Below are 25,101 nucleotides of genomic sequence, written 5' to 3' on the forward strand. Positions count from 1 at the left end.
CGGCACTCACTCTAGCCTGGGCAACAAAGTGAGACTCTGTCTCAAAAAAAAAAAAAAACAAAAAAAAACAAAAAAACAAAATGCCAACATAATTTTTCACAAAATTAGAAAAAAAATCTTAAAATTCATATAGAACCAAACAAGAGGCTAAATAGCCAAGGCAATCTTAAGCAAAAGGAACAAAGTTAAAGGCATCACATTATCTAACTTCAAATTACATTATAAGACTATAGTAACAACAACTGGCATAAAAATAGACACACAGATCAATGGAACAGAATGGAAAACCCCAAAATAAAGCCATAAACCTATAGCCAACTTATCTTTGACAAAGTTGACAAAAACATACAATGAAGAAAGGACACCATATTCAATAAATGGTACTGGGAAAATTGGATAGCTTCATGCAGAAGAATGAAACTGGACCTCTGTCTCTCACCATATAAAAAAATTAACTCAAGATGGATTAAAGACTTAAATGTAAGACCAGAAACTATAAAAATTTTAGAAAAAAACCTAGTAAAACTCTTCTGGACATTGTCCTACACAAATAATTCATGACTAAGATCTGAAAAGCAAATGCTACAAAACAAAACAAAAATTGACAAATGGGACTAAATTAAAATGCTTCTGCACAGCAAAATAAATAATCAACACAGTGAACAGACAACCTGCAGAAAGAGAGAAAACATTTACAAACTATGCATCATATAGGGGAGTAATATCCAGAATGTACAAGGAAGTCAAACAACTCAAGAAAATAAAAACTCCATTCAAAAGTAGGCAAAAAAAAAAAAGTAGGCAAAAGACATAAACAGAATTTTTTAAGAGAAGATGTACAAATGCCCAACAAGTATATGAAAAACTGCTCAACATCACTAGTCATCAGAGAAAAGCAAATTAAAACCACGTGAGTACCATCTTACACCAGTCAAAATGGCTATTATTAAAAAGTCAATAAATTACAGATGTTGATTGAGTATGCAGAAAAAAGAGGCACATACATCTATGGAAAACAATATGTAGATTTCTCAAAGAACTAAAAATATAACTACCATTCAATCTAGCAATCCCACTACTGGGTATCTACCCAAAGGAAAAGAAATCATTATGTCAAAAAGATATCTGTACTTGTTTGTTTATTGTAGGATTACTTACAATAGCAAAGATATGGAATCAACATAAGTGTCTATCAATGGATGATCATATAAAACAAATGTGACATCTGTGTGTGTGTATATATCTACACTCACACACACACATATATATACCATGGAATACTACTCAACCATAAAAAGAATGAAATCATGTCTTCTGTAGCAATATAGGTGGAACTGGACCTAGTTTATTCAAAAACAGCCACTATCTTAGGTGAAATTACTCAGAAACAAAATCAAATACCTCACGTTCTCACGTATAAGTGGGAGTGAAATAATGGTACACATGGACATAGACAGTGGAATAATAGACATTGGAGACTCGGAAGTGTGAAAGGGTAGGAGGGTGAAAGGAGGGTGTGGGATGAAAAATTACTTAATGGTACAGTATACATAATTCGAGTGATGGTTACACTAAAAGCCCAGACTTCACCACTATGTACTATATCCATGTAACAAAACTGCACTTTTACCCCCTAAATCTATAAAAATAAAAATTTTAAGACTCATTTAATTTCTTAACAAATAGCAATTCATTAAAGCATATAAATTAACATTCTACAAGGTACAACAAAATTTTTAAAAACAGCTTCTTTGCACAGAGAACAAGGTTACTTGCACTTGGGGACTTGAACAGTTTTCACTAAAATACATTTTTTGCAAGTGAGAAATTAAACAACAAATACATATATAAAAGAGAGAACAAAATTACAGAGAATAGTATAATTCCCCTCATATATCAGTCAGCCAGTTTCAATAACGATCAATACATGGCCAATCTTGTTTCATATAACCCCATCTACTTCCCTAAGCTCAGATTATTTTACAACAAATTCTAAGCATCAGATCATTTGATCTGTCAAATTGCAGTGTATATCTCTGAAAGGTAAGTACTATTTTTTAAACATACCTACCACACCATTATCACAACTTTAAAAGCAACAAATATAATTTAATATCTTTAAATATACCACCAGTGTTGGCATTTCCCTCATTGTCTTATAGAATTTTGAAACAATTTTCTTGAATCAGGATCCACATAATAATCGTATGTAGTGATTAGTTGATACATGTCTTAAGTTTTTATTGATATATTCCCTATACACCCCACTTTGCTCCTTTCCTGAAATGAACTAGGTCATTTGTTCTATAGAGTCTCCTTAGTATGAATTTTTTATCACGTCTCCATGATAGCTGACATTTTTCTCTCTTATATTTCCTATAAATTGGCAGTTAGAGCTATTGCTTGATCAGATTCAGAGTTTTGTTTTGTTTTTGCAAGACTACCTCATAGGTGATGCTTATTTTCATCAGGAACTACTTACTCTCTGGTTGACTCCCCTTTTTATGCTTTCAGTCATTAATGATCTTTACCGAAATCCATTAATTCATTAGGGGATGCAAAATGATGATATTCTATTGTTCCTTATCCATTAATAGCTAAAATTCTTCTGTAGATAGAAAATTAAACTTCATCAACTATTGGACTACTTTGAGATACAATTCACATAGAAAACAATTGCTTGTATTTATTTACCAGTTTTCAAAATAATAATTCCATTATTTAGCATCCTCCAATGGTGACCATTAAGGTCATTGTTATATATTTTTTAATATCAGTATGAATACATGAATTTAAACACACAGTCATATGTCACTTAATGATGGAATTATGTTCTAAGAAATGCATCCTTTGGCAATTTCATTGTGCAAACATCACAGTGTACTTACACATATCCAGATGGTATAGCCTACTACACACATATGCTATATGACATAGCCTATTGCTCCTAGGCTAAAAACATGTACAGCATGTTACTGCACTGAATACTTTAGGCAATTGTAACACAATGGTAAGTATTTGTGTATCTAAGCATACCTAAACATAAAAAAGGTACAATAAAAATATGGTATAAAAGGTAAAGAAACAGTACACATCATAAGACATTTATCATGAATGGTGCTTCTAGGACTAGAAATTGCTTTGAGTGAGTCAGTGAGTGAGTGGTGAGTGAATGTTAAGGCCTGAGACGTTACTGTACATTACTGTCAATTTTATAAACACTATATATTTAAGCTACACTAAACTTATAAAAAAATTTTCAATAATAAATTAAACTTTATAAACTTTTAATTTTTTTTTAACTTTTTGACTCCTGTAATAACACTTAGCTTAAAACACAATGGCATTATACACATGTACAAAATTATTTTCCTTTATTTCCTTATTCCATAAGCTTTTACCATTTTCAAACATTTGTTTTTATATTTTAAACTTTTTTGTTAATAATACAAAAGACACAAACACACACATTAGCCTAGGCCTACAGAATCAGGATCATCAATATCATTGTCTTCTACCTCCACATCCTGCCCCACTGCAAGGTCTTCAGCTGCAATAAGATGCATGGAGCTGTCTTCTACGATAACAATGCCTTCCCCTGGAATACCTTCTAAAGGATCTGCCTCAGTCTGTTTTACAGTTAACCTTTTTTATAGAAGTAGAATGATATTTTATCATTCTAAAATAATGATAAAAAGTATAGCATAATAAATACTAGGTAATAGGAATTTTTCTGCTCCATTATAATCTTATGTGACTACCATCTTATATGCAGTGAAATATCATTGAACTAACTGATGTATTTGACTCGATAGAAGTTATTATTCTTACCGATGCTCAAATTGTCCTGTTTGGTTAGTGGGAGCTTAACCAGGTAAGAGTCTGTGTTCTTTTGATACAACTCTATGTCTTTAATAGCTTTTGGCAGTACAAAATGTCTTGAACTCATCTTGTACATTTCCTGCCCTAGACCTTGAATTGGCTATTTTTTCAAAAAGTCTGGTTCCTTTCAGTGGGAAATAGAATTTAGAGACCACAAATGGCAAGCAACTAAGAGTGCTTATTGTTCCTTGGTTGCCATTTTTTCTAGTCCTTACCAGTGGACAGGCTAGGAAGTAGATGTATACACATGTACATGCATACATATGCACATGGACATGGACATGTATAGAGAACACTGAACTAGAGAACACTGAGCCATCGCTCCTAGGAGAAATAGAGTTAGGTTCTTGCCAAGCCTCTGTTCACAATATTTTTTGTCAATCACGCAATATATAACGTGTTGTATGTGTTTCTGTTTAAAGACACTTTAATATACAGTGTTTATTTATTAACATTGAACTTATACCTATTAATAACATTATGACTCATGCCTGAGCCAAGCACAAACTACAAAAAGGATAGTTGTTTACAGTAGGAGAACTGAAGCAAAAAGGCAAAGTGTTACTTTGACCTCACCTGGGAACCTATGTGTCCGGTGATTCAAATATTTTGCCACTCTGAATATATCTATGAATGACCACAAAAGTGCCATAAATATTGATTTGGGGGTTACAAATAAATTTTATCAAGTGGATAATTCATAAATACAAATATGTAAATAAAGAGGATCAACTATATATGCATGTAAATATATGTATACATAGTGATAGTTATCATTTTATAGCTATACTGATGTATTTTAAGATAAAATGCATCATAAATTATATTTATATTCAGACTATGGGGCTTTTACTAAATTGCGTGAATCTCATATCTGTATCTCCTTTCTTCCATGCTGAAAATCTCAGTTCTTAATGACAGTAACATCATTCCAGGGCCAGGATCCATGACAAACAAAATACCAACTGGAAACCACAACAGGATCTGAATTATTGACTTTTCCTTTTGCCCCAGGCTCCAATATGACTCTGCATAGTGCTGGCACTGCTCTTGCCTTTATCTAAAATTTTGGGTTTTGGGTATCAATTTTTTAAAAATATTGCATTAAGATATCTTGGTTACTAAGGTGTTTTTTTGTTGTTTTTTTCTTAGTCCCCTTATATTTTGTGCCTGAGGCAAATGACTTCTTCCCCTCATCATAGTCCTGGCCCTAAATAATTCCTCACTTAATTTATTCCACAGTTCACACCCACCAGTCTCAGAAAACTCACAAGTCTCCTTTTCTCCAAGGACCTGGACATGGTGGACTCAATGATCCCCCAGGTTGTCAAGATGTTCATAGGCTCCCCTCCTCCATACAAAGTGATAATAGACCCTCTTTTAAATCAGAACTGCTAGGCACGGTGGCTTATGACTGTAATCCTAGCACTCTGGGATGCTGAGGCAGAAGGATTACTCAAGGTCAGGAATTCAAGACCAGTTTGAGCAAAAGGAAGATCCCATCTCTACTTAAAATAGAAAAATTTAGCCAGGCATAGTGGTGTGTGCCTGTAGTCCCAGCTACTCACAAAGAAGGCTGAAGCAAGAGGACCATTTGAGCCCGGGAGTTTGAGGTTGCTGTGAAGTAGGCTGATGCCACAGTATCTAGCCTGGGTGACAGAGTAAGACTCTGTCTCAAAAATGAATAAATGAATAAAAAAATAAATCTGAGGTAACCCAGCAAAGAAACAAAGTCCTACATATAGAACAGACATTACATGCATCCTGAAATTGATGCACGAAAGTGAGCTAGGATACTACTACTTGCCCATCTCTGGATAAGGGTAGCCCTCAGAAGCAGGCTTAAGTTAAGTCCCTAAGAAATAGTTTATGGGAGACCATTCCTAGCACCCTGAGGTAAGTATGGTAATATAACTATGAGTGAAAAATCAGAGTAAAGAAATATGTCAAATGAGTGGATAAGGTGCTAACCATGATATGTGAGTTTGCCTCTTTCAGGTCTCTGTCCCAGTTGGAAGCAGAGAAATAAAAGGGACTGACTCTATGAAGTGCCCCTAACAACTCACACCTCATTGGAACTGTCAAAAGTAAAACCCTGGTCCATGATACCAGAATAAAGAGGTGTACCACACGAAAAAAAAAAAAAAAAAAAAAAAAAAAAACTCCAGTGGAAGGGCCAGCATTTAGGCAACCTAAAGTATCTGTTTAAGAGAAAGGGAAAGATAAAAATGTTAATATTTTTGCTAACCTTTCTTTGATTATTTGTTCTGTCTATATAATAGAGAGATAACTTCTTAGTGAGGATTTTCCTGGGCTACTGCTTCTTGTCGATCTGTCTTACTGTTGGGTTTGTCCTCCTAAACCTTGTTCGATGCTGTATATGATTTCTGAATTTACAGAAGCCAGTCTCTCAGATCACCTACAGGGTACAACTAATAGCTCTACACTCAGAGGTCTCATGTTTCTTTTCTAACTCAGCCCTGTATCAGACATTGTGTACAAGGCGACAGTTCATTTTGCCTTGTCAATCCTCACTATTGTAATTGTTACTTATGATTTTTTTATTTGCCTGATAATCTGCCATTTTCCAAAGCTTTGCAATGACATACATAAGTATAAACCTACCATCTGAAATGTTGCCCTAATTCAACAGGAAGTAGTTCAAGGATTCCAATACAAACTACATAGAGAAATAACACAGCAAATATAATAATTATAAAACTTTACTACAGACTAGGAACCAAACATTCAGTCAAATAACTATGCATAGACTTGATTCACCCATTGAGCCTATTTCAATTTGGCTCACAAAGCTAGGACCAACAGTATATAAAAAACAAAGGGATATATGAAGACTAAAAAAATAAAAGGATGGGCAATGGAGTATCAGGCAAATGAAAACAATAGGAAAGTAGGTGAGGTGATCCTCATATCAGGCAAATTAGAATCCACACCAAAAATTATGACCAAAAACATCCCCTTTTAATGATAAAATCCATAATTTACAATAAACACATAACATACATGAATATACATGTACCAAATAACACTGCAATTATTATAAGGCAAAAACTACAGCTGATGTAGAAGACAAAGATACAAAGGCACTAATAATGTCAGACATTAACAAACCACTCTTAATATATGACAAAATAAGAGAACTCTTTATTACCAATTCAATCTCCTTACTCATTGGGTTGATCACATTTTCTGTTTCTTCATGATTCAGGCTTTGCAGGCTCTGTTTCTGGGAATTTATCCATTTCCTTGAGGTTACCAATTTGTTGGCATATAATATTATTTATAGTAATACCCTATGATCTTTTGTATTTCTGTAGCATCAGTTGTAATGTCTCCCCTTTCATTTCTGATTTTGTGTTTCTCTCTCTTTTTCTTAATCTAGATAAATGTTTATTGATTTTACCTTTTAAAAAACACTTATTTTTGTTGATCTTTTCTATTATTTTTTAAGTTTCTACTTCATTTATTTCTTCTACTAAATTTGGGCTTAGTTTGTTCTTCTTTTTCTAGTTCCCTGGGGTGTAAAGTTAGGTTGTATATTTGAGATCTTTCTTCTTTTTTGATGTAGATGTTTATTGTTACAAAATTCTTAGAACTGTTTTGGCTGCTGCCCGTAAGTTCTGACATGTTGTGTTTCCATTTTTATTTACCTCAAGATATATTTTAATAACCCTTTAAATTTCTTCTTTGACCCAATGGTTATACAGGAGAATTTTATTTAATTCCACATATTCTAAATTGAAATTCTAATTATTAATTCCTAGTTTCATACCACTGAGATTAGAAAAGCTATTGGATATGATTTCAATCTTCTTAAATTTGTTGTCTTGTTTTATGGCTTAAAATGATCTATCCTAGAGAAAGTTACCTGTGTGCTTGAAAAGAATGTGTATTACATTTGTTGGATATAATGTTCTGTATATATCTATTAGATCAATTTGGTCTAAAGTATAATTCAATTCCAACTTTTCCTTATTGATTTTTTTAGCTGAACTGTCTATTGTTGAAAGGACAATTGAAGTCCCTAGGTATTGAAGTCCCTAACTATTATTGTATTGCAGTCTCTCTCCCTTCAGATCTATTAATATTTCCTTTTATATATTTAAGCATTCTGAAGTTGAGTGCATATATATTTATAATTGTTCTATCTTCTTGATAAATTGACCCTTTTATCATTATATAATGACCTGTTTCTTTTCACATTTACTTAAAATCTATTTTATCTTAAGTACAGCTACTCTAGTTCTTCTGGTTTCCATTTGCATGGAATATATTTTCCTACCATTTACCTTTAATCTATGTACATCTTTAAAGGTGAAGTCAGTTTCTTGTAATCAGCATATAATGGAGTCTTTTTTTAAAACATCTATTCAGCCATTCTAAGTCTTTAATTAGAGATTTTAAGTCATTTATATTCAAGATGATTACTGATAGGTAAGGACTTACTAGTTCCATTTTGTTAATTGTTTTTTGATTGTTTTATAGATCCTTTGTTCCTTTCTTCCTCTCTTGTCGTCTTCCTTTGTAATTAGATGATTTTTCTCTAGTGGTATGCTTTGATTCCTTACTTTTTATCCTTTGTGTATCTCCATAGGTTTTTGCTTTGTGATTACCATGGGGCTTAAATAAAACATATGGCTATAACAGGTTATTTTAAGCTGATAACTTAACTTTGAGTACATATAAAAAAATACTTTTACTGCTCTCATTTTGTTTTTCAATATCACAATTTATATCTTTAATTGTATATTACTTAACATATCATTGTAGCTATTATGTTAATAGTATTGTCTTTTAATCGTTTTACTAAAGAGATATTAATAAATGATTTACACACCACTAATATAATATTCAAACATTCACTGGCATTTTCTAGATAATTCATTTATTTTGTCTAATGTTCATTGTCTGTTTTCTCGATAGAATTTAAACTCCTCAAAGGCAGAGAGTTTGTTTTTATTCACTAATGTAGCCTCTCCATATAGAACAGTGACTGGCATATCGAAGACATTCAAATATTTATTGAATAAATGAGCCAACTTTAAAAAATGGTATTTAAGATGATTTTCATGATGGGATTACCTTGGGAGTGGGTGCAGCAGAAAAAAGGAGAGGTTTGAAAATGGGCATTTTAACATTCAGAGGTTGAGCAGATAAAGAGGAACCAGCAAAGGCAACAGAGAATAGAACTAGTAAGGAAGAAGAATCAATAAAAAAGTGTTCTAAAACCAAAGTAAAGAAAGTGCTTCAAGAAGGGAAAGTGATCAAGTATGTCACTGCTAATGCTGATAGACAAAGATGAGCACTGAGCATTAATTATTGGATTTGCCAATGTGGAAGGTCATTGATTATCTTGACCTGAACAGTTTAGTAGAATGATGAGGATGAAGCCTAACTGTACAGAGAATAAGAGAAGAATGGAGAGAGAGGAAAAAGAGTTTTTAAGATGAATTTTCCTGTCAACTGGAGAAATGGCTAGAGGGGGATGTGATGACAGGGTTTGCTGTTGATATATTATATAATGGTTTTTGTACATGAATAAAAATAATCTATAAAGAGGAGAAAAAACAATACAGAGAGAGAAGGGACAATTCAGTAGGTGAGAGGCAATAAAATCCAGTATATAAATGAGTGTATTGGCCCTAGATAAAAACAATCAAATAATTTATCTATACTTAGGAAAAGGAAATAAAATACATGGGATAAATGAGGTATATTGATAGATGTGATAGAAATTCCCTTCTATTTGCTTCCATTAATATTTTCTCAGTAAGATAGGAAGTAAGGTCATCAGCTGAAGGGACATATGAAATAGTCCTTTGGCACTGCACTCAAATATACTTGGCATGTATCTTAGAACTTGTCATACTGTCCTGTAAATATTTATGTACATGTCTATTTCTCCACTAAACTATAAAATAATTTAGGGTAGGGCTAGTACTTTTTATTTTTGTACTACCAGTGTATAACATAGTGCTCTACAAATATTCATTAAATCACTGCTTGAATAAATGAATGTTACAGAATCCTTTAAGATTTTGGAGCAAAGCCAAGAGTTTGAAAACAGCAAAAAATAAAATACTGTCAAACATCTATTTCATTTATATACTTAAATATAATTTGCAAATGTTGAAAACCTGAAACCATTAAATTCAACTTACTTGTGAAATTAGAAAAACTATAGATAGAACATAAGCATTTCACTTTTTAACATATTAAGGAAATAATGAGATGCTGATATTAAAAATAAATGTATAGGGTTATGAAAAACTGTGGAGTATGTTTCACATTGATTCTAGATATTAAACATTTCATGACAAAATGTCAAGATTCAGCTTCCAAAAAACCAACATCTTTGAGAAAAAGTTACTATAACAATATCTTCCATATAAAAAAAGTAGAAGCACTCATATCATAACTATATTTTAAAAATATAGGGTTTTCTCTTGACACTAAGTATTCAGAACAAATAAAAATTAAGTACCTGGGATCAGTGAGGGACAAGACAATGTGTTCCTGAAATTGATAATATTCTCATTACTTAAGATTTTGTGATAATCAATACAACTCAAAAATAATGATTTGACTACAAATTTTAACTTTCATACAAACCCTAAACAACTCTAAATAATGTTATTTGAAACAATTACTTTTAGGACCACCGAAATTCAAAGACACTATTTAAAACTCCAGAAATAAAAACAAACTTGAATTGTGAATATTTTATATTTTTACTATCATTTAATTTTTTAATACATTTAATTTTTTGAGACATTCTTTTTCTTTTAACAAAAAGAACAATAGTGATACTATATGCTACTGGTAGAAAATTAAGATCTCTTCTATAAAATCCTATGGAAAGAAATGTCAATTATTACTAAATACACCGAGTCTTGTTCTAAAAAATGCAAAAGAAGCCAGGAAATGGCCTTAACCTTGAAGCAGACCCATTTCCCTCTGAACCAAGGATTTTCTATGCTTCCCAAATAACCCTTCAGAAAAGCTCTTCTCTCAATTAACTGAATAGTTCAGACACCAAGAAGTAGGTACAACAGGAATGTGAGCAGGTCATGCAATATATACATATGGAAGTCACTAAAATGAAGTCCCCAGGGGCAGGTGGGGAGGAAAACGACACAACTGCACAATGCACAGTTGTCAGAGATCCAGAGCAGTCTGTTGCTGTGACTCTCTTTCTACGACCTGAGAGTCAGCTGAGTAGTTACATATGATGGAAATAAAACTGAATGGGATTTGAAGAGAAAACTAAAAATGAAAGGTACACCTCAACATTTATTACTTTTAGTGAAGTCATATGGTTTCCACCACTGAGCAAACTGCAGTGCTTTCTTCCTCTGATCCTCAAAGCTTTCTCGGATCCCTTTCCTCCAAAGTCTTGGTTCTATATCCAGCATCCCACCAATGATTTCCTTTTAAAGAATGAAAAAAAATACAAACACATGCATGTATAAATAATAATGAAAACAAGAATGAAACTATTTCTGTTTATTCTGCTATTAAATATAACATTAAGGAGTTCTCCATGACAATGTTCAAAAACTGTATAAATACTAGTTTCAAGTAAAAAAAAAATCTTGTTTTCAATTATTTCAAGCTATGCAAACCCTGTGATTCTAGGAGCACTGGCTAGCTGTGTCTCATGTGAAGCCATTTGTCCATTGTGTTGCTTATTAGCACATCTACCAGATTGTAGCAAAGGGGAGGAAGACAAAGTGAAATTTAATTAATTTCGGCCACATTAGCAATTTGGCATATAGTTTGGAGAAAAAGTGTGTCATCCTGTAGCAATTATTAACTTTGTTGCTCAACTGGAATTGAATCTCAGGCTAATGTTCTCTCTGCTACCCAGTATATTTATAAACCAGTTTCTTCCACTATTAGCCATAGATCTTTTTTTCAGGAAACAAAATCATATTTTAATACTAATCTAAATAAACCTAGAATTAAAAATTACAAATCATCTTCATTTAAAAAGTCACATTCTCAAGCCCTGGCTTTTTGGTTATCTGCTTATTATTCTAGATTATTTCCTTCATGATCTTCTTCTTGTGCTGTTAGCTATAGAAATTAATCAAAGTTATACATGTGAGTATCCATGTATAGGAAGATATGAATGAGATTTATAATGCTTAGAGGTAGGGCAGTATAGTAATATAGAAAAACACTGGACTAAGGGTCAAATTCTGTGTCTCCAGTCAAGCTCCACTAGACGGCGTGATGAGATCTTGGACAAATCTTATAATCTCTCAGATCTAAGTTCTTCATCTTAACAAATATACCATGGGGACCTACTATGCACAAGCAAATGCCATATGACATAGGGGATACAAAGATAACTAACATATAGCTATCTGTCTTCAGAGATCTTAAAACAGAACATGGAGCTGTGGTGGGAGCCAGAATAACAACTGAGCTATACAGAGGACTGTCTTATAAAGCAGAATAAGGTAAGTGCTAAAGCAGACCATTTGGAGACTCAAAAAAAGAAAACACATTCTATTTGTTAGTTAAATCAGAAGAAGCTTCAGGGAAATAAGCAAGGGAAAGAAAGGGGCCTACCAATAAGCAAGGGAAAGAAAGGGGCCGACAGGAAGAGTAGATCATATAAGACATCAAGAGAAATGGGGCAAATTTAGATGTATTTCAAGAGTTCCAAGTAAGCAATGTAGTTCAAGAACACCTGGCTGATAAAAGTTGACCTAAAATTGTCTCCATAAAACATTCAGTTTGTCTTATGTGTACCATATAGGATTGATTCTTGTTCTGTTACTGAAGCAGCTGTTAATGGAAAGAGACCATCCCAATAATCCCTTCTTGCTCTCTGAACAACTGCTTAGTTAGGGGGCCAAAGGGAATTCTTGGACCCACAGGCTATTTCTTGACAAATATATTTTGAAGAAAATGGCTCAGGAACATAATGCTGGCTGGGGAAATTTTCTTTTTCACCTCAAAACAGTATCATAAACCATAATGCATATGCATAATATGTGAAGGAAAGGCAATCTCCCAATTAAATTTACACAACTTGAAAAAATAGATATTTTACTGCCTTTTCCCTAGAACCAAGATTTTGAAAAAAATAAATCCACAGTCATAGAACCTAAAGTTATAAAGCTCTACTGAATAACAGCAGGATTTTTCATAGTAGGGAAAAAAAAATTCTTTCTAGTTAACTCTGAAAAAAAATTCTGAAAATTTCTCAAACAGGTTTCTGTAATACATTACAAAAATTCAAAGATGCAAATGACTTTGGGTGTCCAGTTAACCAATTAAAGACAACAGTGTAAAAAGTTTTGAATATAAACCTCTGGAGTTGAGATTCTTCTTGGCACACTCGTACTCATTGTGGAAGATGTCTTATGCAGGAAGACAGGAGAGGAAAGTGCGGAGAAACGGGAGTAGGGTGAGGAAGAGGGAATCTCAAGCAGAATTCATCAAGGACCTTTTAATTTAGAGGAACTGGCTACATAGGGACAGTATGAGTGGAAAGGCCTGACCTACACTAGACTAAAAGGTCACTTCCTAGAGGTATTATTGCCCAGGTTTCTTTTGACTGTTTCAGTTGCTACATTAATTTCATTCTAGTTCCTGACATTAACTTATACACTTCCCGGACACTCCATAGACCTTTCATTTAAAAACTATACCCCTAGGAAGCAATCTGTGGTAATAGAAAGGATATATTGGCAATCAAAAGATCTGTTCTCTAATATCTGTCCAGAAACTATCAGTGTACAATGAGTCATGTATTCTTGGACTGTATTTTGCTTAACTATAAATGAAGAGGTGATATAATTTGTTCTCTAGTCAACCATGACCATATGTACCCATGTTTCTGTCATTTATTAGTGTATAACCCTGGGCAAGTTATATAATCTCTGTGTAGCTCAGTTTCTTCATCTATAAAGTGAAAAGTTATATCTACACAATGGAATTATTACGATCATTAAATGACAGCTTAGAACAGTAGCTGGCAAACTGTAAGCCCTTCATAAGTATTAGCAATTATCATCAATCTCAACACAATACTAGCTGACTCAAAAAAAAACCAAAAAAACCATTATAGTCACTGTTGACTATGTCAAGAAACTTTGGCTCCAAAGTGACATTGGTGACTCTGTTATCGATATTCTAGGATTTTTTCTTTTTTATTAACAGTTGCTAGGTTATCTCTAAAAATTTGGTGGAGCAGTACTCATCAACCTCATTATACATCATGGCCACAGTTTTGATTTCTCTTTAAAAGAAAAGTGATACCAAATTGCTAAACTCTGGAATGTTATCAAATTTATGAGCATACCTTTCCAAAGTACGGAGGGAATTTGTGCTGATCTTCAATGACATGGGCAAATCCTCCTTGGAGGCCAAAATCCACAGAGAAATAAGGTAAACCTCTGGGTATCTAAATAAACAGAGCACATATGAAACACAGCACAAAATCAGAAAATTATCCTTAATCCTTATTCCTGCTCTCTGGCATGACAGTAATTATGCATCTCTCAAGACAAACATAAAATGTATTTCCAATTCTAGAGATACTTAAGCAATGACCTAACTTTCTGAGTAAAAGATTTCATTTTGGTAGGCTTTCAGCCAGATAGTTCCTCATCATATCTAGCAATTATAATCAAAACCAATTATTTTTCTGTCCTTGGGGAACACCAGGAAAAAAAGGTACTTAACGTTTTTTTAAATACAACTGCAGAATAATTTTCTTTGGATCACACAAATAAAGAATAAGAATATGCTTTCTTATATTCTACTCACAAAGGAGAACAGGAAGCAGGGCTTGGCCACATACTTCTTAGAGCTCTGTTTACGATGTCCCTGAATTTTTACTACTATATATTTATCAAAGATAAATTACATAAGAAAAACCATAATTTTTTATTAGCTGGTGAGATGGGTATAGTAATATTTAGTTTACCAACTTATTTCAAAATATCTCCAGGATTAACTCTCTATTATTTTATCCTTCCCATTATTCCTTCTTCCCCTCCCTCCCTCCCTTTCTATCTACACATACACATGAACACACACACACACAGACATATACACACACACAGTACTTTAAACTATATTTTGACTGGAAAAGGCCATTTCTTGCTTTCTCTATCAGTTAAGCAGATTTTATGTCCTTGTAAGTATTTTTTTGAAGCCATAAATTTGTCACTAGAAATTATCCAAGTGGATCAATTTATAGTAACATTTCTCTTCTCTAATCCCGTCATATGGCCAATATTGACTCATTGGAGCACTGAATGACATATTGCTGCTACTTAACTGTATGAATTTTTGTTTTGTGTCCTCAAGAAGGCATGACCTAGAAGGGCTCAGTATGGTATGGTGGAAAGACTGATCATCTTGAAATATAAAGCAATTAAAATTAGGGCTTATACTAAGTCACTGATGTTACAGAAAGAGCACAAATAAAAATCAGTTTACAAAATATTATGTAACATTAAATGCAGAGAAACAGGTTACTAGTTTGTGGCATTAATTTTTCTATATTTCCATATACTTAAATATAATTATCATGTATGACCTTGACAATTAGAAAAAACAAAGTAAAAAAGAGACAGACAAGGTTCTAATTGCAGCTCTTATTCTGACAAGTTATTTAACATCTCTGAGTTTCAAGAGAAATACAAAGAGTTCAGAGTTTGCTGTGAGGATCAAATAGGACAATGTATGTACAGTGTTCGGCCCAATTCTTGGCACATAGAAAAGTATTTGGATATAGAAAATTATTACTTTCATTTCTATCTCCCATACAAGAATGTGTTGTGCAAACCTGGTGGTCAAAGAAAAAGGACTGAAGGCTCCACTGGAATATTTTTGCAAACAAAACTAGATCACCAGGTGTAAAGCCCTCTCTCTCATCACATACGAAAATTAATTCAAGATGAATAAAGACTTAAATGTAAAGTATGAAACCATAAAAATTCTAGAAGAAAACATAGGAAAAACTCTTCTAAACATTGGCCTAGGTGAACAATTTATGAATAAGACCACAGGCAAATTTAATAACAACAAAAATAAATAAATGGGACTCAATTAAATTAAAAATCTACTGTACAGCAAAGGAAATAACAGAGTAAATAGACAACCAACAAAATGGGAGTAAATACTCATGAATCATACATCCAATAAAGGGCTAATCCAGAATCTATAGTACAAAGAACTCAAAACAAATCAGCAAGAAAGAAAACAAATCTCATCAAAATATAGGCAAAAGATATGAATAAAAATTTTTTAAAAGAAGATAAATGGCCAACAAACATGAAAAAATGCTTAGCATCACTAACTATCAGAGAAATGCAAGTTAAAACCACACTGAGATACCACCTTCCCCCTAGCAGAGTAGCCATTATTGAAAAGTCAAAAAACAACAGATGAAGAGAGAAAGGAACACTTATATACTTTCAGTGGGACTGAAAATTAGTACAACCTCTATGGAAAATAGTATGAAGATTACTCAAAGGAATAAATGTAGACTTACCATTCAATCTAGCAATCCCACTACTGGGTAACTACCCAAAGTGAAAGAAGTCATTTTATTAAAAAGACACCTGCACTTGAATGTTTAGCACAGCACAATATAGAACTGCAAAGATATGGAATCAATTTAAGTGCCCATTAATTCATGAGTGGATAAAGAAAATGTGGTATATATTAATATATACCATGGAGTACTACTCAGCTATAAAAGGAACGAAATAATGTCTTTTGTAGCAACTTGGATGGTACCAGAGACCATTACTCTAAGTGAGTATCTCAGGAATGGGAAAACAAACACCACATACACTCTCTAATAACTGGGAGCTATACAGTGGGCACACATGGGCACAAAGAAATGCAAAAGACATTGAAAGTCAAGAAGGGGGGAGGTTGGCAGGGGGTAAAGGGTAAAAACTTACCTATCAGGTACAATGAACACTATTCTGGTAAGGGGCACAATAAAAGCCCTGATTTAAACATGCATTATACAAGGTATCCATGTAAAAAAAAAATTGTGCCCTCTTAATATTTTGAAATTTAAAATAAAATAAAATGAAATGAAACCCTCGGGAAGAAGTCTCATAAAAATCTCAATGAAATAGCCTTGTTAAACGACCACTTTTTTTGACATACTATATTATGCAATTCCTCTACATTGAACATTCAGATCTGTTTCTCTTGTCTATTTCCATCAACTTCACATCACAATGCAAAGAAATCAAAAGACTCAGCAAAAGTAAAAAGATTGGCAGAAAAGGGAAAGCCAAGAAAAACATGAATTAAAAAAAATCAAGGCCGGGCGCGGTGGCTCACGCCTGTAATCCTAGCTCTCTGGGAGGCCGAGGCGGGCGGATTGCTCGAGGTCAGGAGTTCGAAACCAGCCTGAGCAAGAGTGAGACCCCGTCTCTACTATAAATAGAAAGAAATTAATTGGCCAAATAATATATATAGAAAAAATTAGCCGGGCATGGTGGCGCATGCCTGTAGTCCCAGCCACTTGGGAGGCTGAGGCAGAAGAATTGCTTGAGCCCAGGAGTTTGAGGTTGCTGTGAGCTAGGCTGATGCCATGGCACTCATTCTAGCCTGGGCAACAAAGCGAGACTCCGTCTCAAAAAAAAAAAAAAAAAAAAAAAAAAAAAAAAATCAAAATGAAATACAACTATGTGAATCTCTATTATAAAAATTTACTCAATGAAAACAACATCAGCCCACCCCTAATGATGTAGGCAAAATACTTTATGAGATTCCTAAGGACATAAGACTTATAAATGAAGTATGATGAGGTCCTTTCAGAAGTAATAATAATGTTAAAAAGCTTAATATTTTTCACTTCATGTTCAGGAATACTTTTATCATTTTAAAAAGATACTGGAAAGCTTGTTAACCTAAAAAGTGACCTCCTTTGGAATTATTCTTACACTCAAGTTCTCTTCACAATTCCAACCACATAATTATAGAATCCTAAAGCTAAGAGGGACTTTAAGAGGTCATCTGGTTCATTCTCCATCTACTGTGGCTCTCACATAGTCTCAGATACAAGATTACATGATGGCCTAGTAAAGGGAATTGTTGCTATCTTTGAAACATTTTGAAATTGAATATACAATTGCCATTCTTACTAAGATCTGTATCTGTTTCTTACTTTCCATATAGGTTAACTTAAAACATTAAGATCTCCTGGCTATTGAATTCAGGTACTCATCCAGGTTTTAAAAAACAAACAAATAATAGGTACTAGATGGTTCGCCAGTAAGAAAACTACATATAGATTGTAGCAAATGGGAAATAATACATTTCTTCTAAATTTTCTGCTTTGAAGTATTAGGTCATTAAATATGAAATGTCCAATTTTCAATAAAAAGTTTAGCTTATTATATCTCAAATAAAAAGCAGTACAATTAATCAAAGTTTGCGCCTAAAGTATCCACACACTTTTGCCATCTTAATGGTAGCTTGTTTATGCCAGCAGCAAAGAAGCCTGGAGAATGAATGGCAATGAAATTGTGAAAGGCGTTTTCTACCTCTTTTTGAGAATTGAATATTTTTCCTTGCAAGAAGTGGTCCACTTTCCTGGAAGAAGTGGTAGTCAGTTGTTGCAAAGTCTGATGAATATGGTGGATGACAGAGAGTTTCCAACTCCAGCCTCTGTAGTTTGAGCAGCATTGTTTGTGGGACATGTGGCCTAGTGTTGTCATGCAAGAGGATTGGCCTGTCTCTATTGACCCATCTCAGCTACTTAATCACAAGTATCTTCATCATTTCATACAACTGGTTTCAGTGGACATCCACTGTAATCGATTGACCAGGTTTCAGTAAACTGTAGCAGATAATACCAGCGCCGGACCACCAAACAGACACCATTAGCTTTTTTTGACGAATATGCAGCTTTGAACTGTTTCAGCACTTCATCTTTATGTAACCATTGTGCCCAATGCTTGCGAGTGTCAAAAAGAATCTATTTTTTATCACATGTAAAAAAATATGGTGTAGAAATGGTTTGTCTTTATGTGGTAACAGCAAAGAAAGGCAAGCTTCGAGACGATTTCTCTTCTGACACTTGTTTAATTTACGTGGTACCCATCTATCCAGCTTCTTTACCTTGCTGATTTGTTTCAAATGGTTCAAAATTGTTCAAATAGTAACGTCAAACCTTGCTGCTAATTCACACATAGGTTGAAATGGATTCGCTTCCATTACAGCTCTCCGCTCATCATTATCCACCTTGGTCTCAGGTCACCCACATGGCTCATTTTCAAGATTAAAATCCCAGAATGAAACGTCTGGAATCACTGACATACTATGTATTCATTAGCCACATCCCTCCCAAACTCTTCGTTGATATTTCGACCTGTCTGCACAGCATCAGTTCCACAATGGAACTCATATTCAAAAATAACAAGAATTTTTTACTTATCCATAGTTTCACAAAAATTGCTCTAAAAAAAATTTGGAAGATAATCACAAGCCAAAAACCATACGTTTGAAGGAATGAGGATGTACCTTCATGATAAAAATAAAACAAGAAGTGTCAAAGTGAAAACGTCAAAAGGTACCAACTGTCAAACTTAGTACTTAAGGAAATCAGACATTCATACTTAGTGACCTAATTTTTTCTCCCAACTGCCATTAAAATTGTGTTCTGAAAGAATATTTAAATTATGATACCAAAAGTGAAAACCCAATAAATGCTCTTTCCCCCCTGCCCCCACAAGTTTGAGTTTCCAGCATGACCATCCCCCAGATGGTGCACATCTCACTCATTATGGATGGATTTACCCGCCCCCCTGCCCCCTCCCACCTGCCCAATACTCTATTACTGTAGTACCTATGTGTCCACTTAGGTGCTGCTCAGTTAATACCAGTTTGCTGGTGAGTATATGTGGTGCTTGTTTTTCCATTCTTGGGATATTTCACTTAGTAGTATGGCCTTAAAATCTGTACCCCCATAATATGCCAAAATAAAAAAATAAATAAAAAATAAAAAATAAAGTGAAAACCCAGGTATAAAAGATGTATGTACATTAAATACTTTATTCTATAGGATCATAAGGGAGAGAAGTAAACAGGACATTTAGAGGTTTTTTTATTTTGTTTTATTTTTTAGCATGCTATCTGGCCCAATTCACCAGAAAGGGAAGAGAAAATACAGACAATGTTTTACCCCTGAATTAAAACTATGTATCTTCAATAATGCAATGAAATTTGAAGCTTTTGGCTGAGATACAATAAGTGTAATAAGGAATCCTATCACTCACATGACATATTATAGGGGCTTGGTTTTCCAAAAGAAGCAATGAGGAGAAATATTCTAGTGACATCTACTAGAACAGAGGCTGGCAAACTTTTTCTGTAAAAGGGCCACATAATAAAATATTTTAGGCATCACGGTTCATACAGTCTCTGTTGAGACTACTCAACTCTGCCCTTGTAGCATGAAAGCAGCCATAAATAATACATAAACAAAATGGGTGTGGCTGTGTTCCAATAAAACTTCCTTTACAAAAATAGGCAGAAGACTGGATTTAGCAGGCAGGCTTGAGTTACCAACCCAGCACTAGAATATAAGCTCCATAAAGGCCGGGGTGTTTTCTATTTTTCCTACTATGTCCAAGAAGCATTTAGTACAGTGCCTGCTAAATAGCAGATACTCAATAAATATTTGTAGAATAAATTACTTTTTGACTAGAAAAACAAAAAGGAACCTACACTTCTCTTAAATCTCTATTCCATTTAATTTTTATTTCTAGAAAAGAGAAAGATCATTACAAAAGTACTAAACTTATGTGTAACTTGTATCTGAAAGCTGATGTGCAAATCATGCTTAAACTATGAAACATGATTAGGCAAGTTTCCAAAAGAACCCATAATCTAACTCAACTTCTGTTTCATAGGAATATAACAGGGAACCTTTGTATAAGAAAAAGAAAATACATTCCAAATTCCAAATGGAACCTCTAAGAAAATGATTCTCTCAGTATAACTCTAGTAACAAGAAGGCCCCTCTCACCACCTATCCCACGGGGCTGAGGAGCCCCCCAGAGGAGCTCTCATGGCAGAGTCTAACAACTGACATAGACAATTATTACGGCAGTAGGCTGAAGGTCAGGAAGAAACATTCATTTGAACAAATAAAAACCCTCTATGAATAAGCATTTTCTAGACCAGCTAGAATGAAAGTAAGGATTTCTTTATTTGTGGAATTAGATACTTCACCGTTAGTCACTCAGCCAAATGGTCTCCTTCTCAACTAAGATGTAGAAATTAATGAAGATCCTGAACACTAGGATAATTTTTTTATATTAGAAAAAAAATTGTTACTTACAGACTTTCTGATATCTTTTAAAGAAAGATCAATCAACTTCTTGTTCATGGACCACTCTTCATCAGATTCCATTATGGCTTTCTAAGAAATAGTCATTTGTTAAATGAAAGAAGGATACATAAGCAAATACAAAGAGACACTTAAAAACAAAGTAATACTGTGAATTAATTATGAGGTATAACAAGGTATGCCATTATTCTGAATAGATTAAGGCTTTAATTTTAGTTATTTAAAATTGGAATTTATTTTTTTTAAATTCTACCTTTAGCCAAAGATAATATTCTTTTACTCATCCTTAACTCCTGTGCTAACTTCAGCTCAGCGTTACACGACAATCCTTAATAAGACTGAGCAATTTTAATATTAAACATAATTTATGTAAACTTTTATGCTTTTATGTGAACATAAAAGTTCACAAATTCCTTGCTGCATTCATAGAAATCTACTAAAATTAATTCATTTAGTTTTACTGCTCTTCTTCCAAACAGCAACAGAGTAATTTATATGCTTTCTGACAACCAAGGACTTGAACTATTTCTGCCCATATAGAAAAGAAGTAAAAATGTATGAAAAAAATTGCTCTAGAAAATAAAGCCGGTTTTTTAAAAATGCAGGAAACATAACAGTCTATTTCAAGCTTATAACAACTTGATGTTAATTGTATACCACTTTATACTTTTCTTCCCCTCCATATACAAATTTTATGTTTTTGATGTCAGAATTTATAGAACTGTAATTTGTCAATTTGTAATTAAAAATAAAAATTTTAAAAAGTAGGAAGAAAATATATATAAACAGAATTATAAGACTTTCTAGGCTAAGCGATATGACTACTATTCATGGTAAAGAAATATTTAATATAAAGAAAAGCCAAGGTGATGAATATAAAATAACCTCATTGTTTTTATAATATACTTATTAATGAAGCAAATTTTGAAGATAAAATTAACATTCAAATAAACATAATTTAAATACATCACATATAGTGCTATTCCCTATTTAATAGGTATGGGTTGCTGGGCTTGACATAATATAGCACATTCAATATAAATGCATCTGTAATGATCATAAAAGGTTTGAGGTAAAAGAGAAAAGTGATACACCATTCTAAGAGATACCGTTTATGTCACTCCACATGAGCAACAGTGGCTGCTCTATGTCAGGCCATATATTTCAAATGCCTCTCATCACAACCACATAGGACTCTACTGAGGAAGTATCAAAAAAAGGCATGTTGAAAAAAATATAATAAGCTCTTTCTCAACCAAATTTGGTTAACAAAGGACTGGCATTGATCTTTGGGATTGTCTGGCTTGTTCTCTTACACTGATAAAAAGTATTTTTATTTTCATTATTATAGGTACATAATAGTTATATATTGGGGTACATGTGATGTTTTGATACAGGCATATGATGTATAATGAGAAAATCAGGGTAATTAGGGTAATAGAATAATTATTCTTATCAAATAATCAGACTGTCTTTAAAGATTTCTAGAGATAAAGTAGTTTTTGTCAACTCATAACCCTTGACAGATTTTATACCTTTTTATTGGACCTTAGTGTTCATATTAATAAATCTTACCATCCCATACTATGTAAACATATCAGATACAATCTTCTTACACCAGCTCACAAAACATTATCTTCGTTTTTCTTTGGACATGTTAGTATTTCATATATGGTTCTACATTTATGTATTTGTATTAGTCTAAAAATTATATTGTATTCAGATCAGCATCAAACACATATTAGGTAAAAGCTGTTTCAATAATGTAAATAACAGTTGGTTACAAACTCTAGTCATTATTATATGTCCAAAAATGTATATCAAAGTTAGAAATTTTTCTTTTTACAAATAGTATGATGAAATATTAAATATTAAAACTTATGGCAATAACTTGCCTCAGCAATGTAATCTGCATTGTTTGTTATTATCTTTGGCTCCAGAGTATTTCAATAATCAATTTTCTAGAGTAATGACTATAATTTTTACTTGAAAGTACTTCAAGGTAAAATCCTAATTTCATTTGAGAAATGGGAAAACAGAAATTATGTTACCATTTGATAGTATATTCATGTCTCTAAATAAGCATGCTTTTAAAAGGTCAAAATTCCAAATTTCTTTTGACAGAAATTTACACAGCAAAACATTCTGTGCTTTACTTCATTTTATAATATGATATAAAATTTGATATAAGTATATAGAAGAAAATTAATAAAGACAACTGTATTCATAAAACAGAACTGTAGCAAAAATAAGTATGCATGCAAAGAGTACCTATAAATACCTTAAAATAGATGGGAGCCATATCACCCACTTCCTTTGGGAGAGGAATGCATTCATAAACCATGTGATACTGTTTCTTGGTGCTCATATTAGTTTCTAAAAAGATGCAGTCCAATCCTTTATTTTCAAACATCTTTACCAATGATTTTCTGAACATCTAAAGAAAGAAAAAGAACTAGATAAATAAAACAGATTTAAAATCAAGCACTTTTAAGAGATTTGAAATATGAAAACAATAAAGATACAACATCCTTTTAAAATAAAAAATACAATAAATTGTAATGTCTAATCTCCACAGTGTTACCTTGTAACTATACTCTCTAAGTGTTTTTTTAAACTGACATCCACTTTGTATGTATTAGAAATGGTTCCAGTAAACTAAAATGAGAAAAGAAGACAAAAATCAAATTTAGGTAATAAAATATTCAGAACTGACAGTAAAATCATTGGAAAACATCCATAAGCCAAAAAAGGTACTCTGAGCAGATGGGCATCCTGAAATTCAGAAACAGACAACATGAGAATTCTCTTTCAATTGTTTCCCTATGCTCATGGCACCTTCCTTTGTTGGTTTCCTTATACCTTTGCTGACCCCTTGCTTATAACCTTGTTTTCAGGCAGTCCTCTATTTTCACATATAAGGCAGTCCTGTCAAGTGCATGAAAGCCAAAAACACTAAAGTTGAAAAGTGAGTTTCCTTTTCCCAAGGAACTAAGTTTTGTTATACAATCCCTTCTATATGTACATATGTGTGTATGTATTTCACACTCCTCGACCTCAGCGACAGCTGCTTGTAGAAGGCGGCTGAATGGAACTGAATGGTCCAGGATGTTTGCATGCATTCACATGGCACCCTTGTAGTACAGGTGGAGCTAAGGGTAGAAAGAGAAAGGAGCAGGGTATAGGCTGGGAGCCAGAGAATTTCTGAGAATTCTAAATACGAATTTGGCCTTGTAAGGTGTTATGCATGTAGATTTGTCTAAGTAGAAAGAGAAACACATTTTATTTAGATTTGTCAGCTTGATTTATAACTTTTTAATATTTTAATTAAACTTCTTTCATTTTAAGGTAATTTTAGATCACAGGCAGTTATAGGAAATCAGTTTCCCCCAAGGGTAACATTTTATAAAACTATAGTATAACCAGGATATTGACAATGATACACTTAAGATTCAGAGTAATTCCACCACCACCCACAAAGACCTTTCCTATTACTCTTTGACTTCTTTTTAGAGACAGGATCTCACTATGTTATCCAGGCTGAAGTAAAGCACCTATTCACAGTTGCAATCAGTGCCCTACAGCCTGAGCCAAAGCAATCCTCCTGCCTCAGCCTCCTGAGTAGCTGGGACTACAGGTGTGTACTGTGGCACACCACTGTGCCAGGCTCTTGTTACCCTTTTATAGACACAGTCACTTCACACCCTAGCTGATCACATACTTCCTCCCAACCACAACCCCTAGCAACTGCTAATATGCTCTCCCTTTCTTTAATTTTGTCATTTCAAGAATGTTATATAAAGTGAATCATGTAACTGAGGGGGGGTGTTTTTTCAATCAGCATA

General features: G+C 33.4%; 1 protein-coding gene across 2 annotated transcripts in view; it reads right to left on the reverse strand.

Annotated features, from left to right (window-relative positions):
- Positions 1 to 88: 88 nt before the first annotated feature.
- The window catches only part of CWF19L2 (CWF19 like cell cycle control factor 2), a 127,142-nt gene continuing 102,129 nt past the window's right edge, over positions 89 to 25,101 (reverse strand). For both annotated transcript variants that reach the window (XM_076002477.1, XM_020286673.2), the window contains exons 15-18: positions 23,538 to 23,693; positions 21,248 to 21,328; positions 14,225 to 14,326; positions 89 to 11,333 (exon numbers count right to left, since the gene is read on the reverse strand). In XM_076002477.1, coding sequence (XP_075858592.1) covers positions 11,190 to 11,333; positions 14,225 to 14,326; positions 21,248 to 21,328; positions 23,538 to 23,693 — 483 coding nt within the window. In that variant the 3' untranslated portion in view covers positions 89 to 11,189. The remainder of the gene's footprint in view (positions 11,334 to 14,224; positions 14,327 to 21,247; positions 21,329 to 23,537; positions 23,694 to 25,101) is intronic.

Source organism: Microcebus murinus, chromosome 4, assembly GCF_040939455.1.
Source record: "Microcebus murinus isolate Inina chromosome 4, M.murinus_Inina_mat1.0, whole genome shotgun sequence".
NCBI classification, from domain to species: Eukaryota; Metazoa; Chordata; class Mammalia; order Primates; family Cheirogaleidae; genus Microcebus; species Microcebus murinus.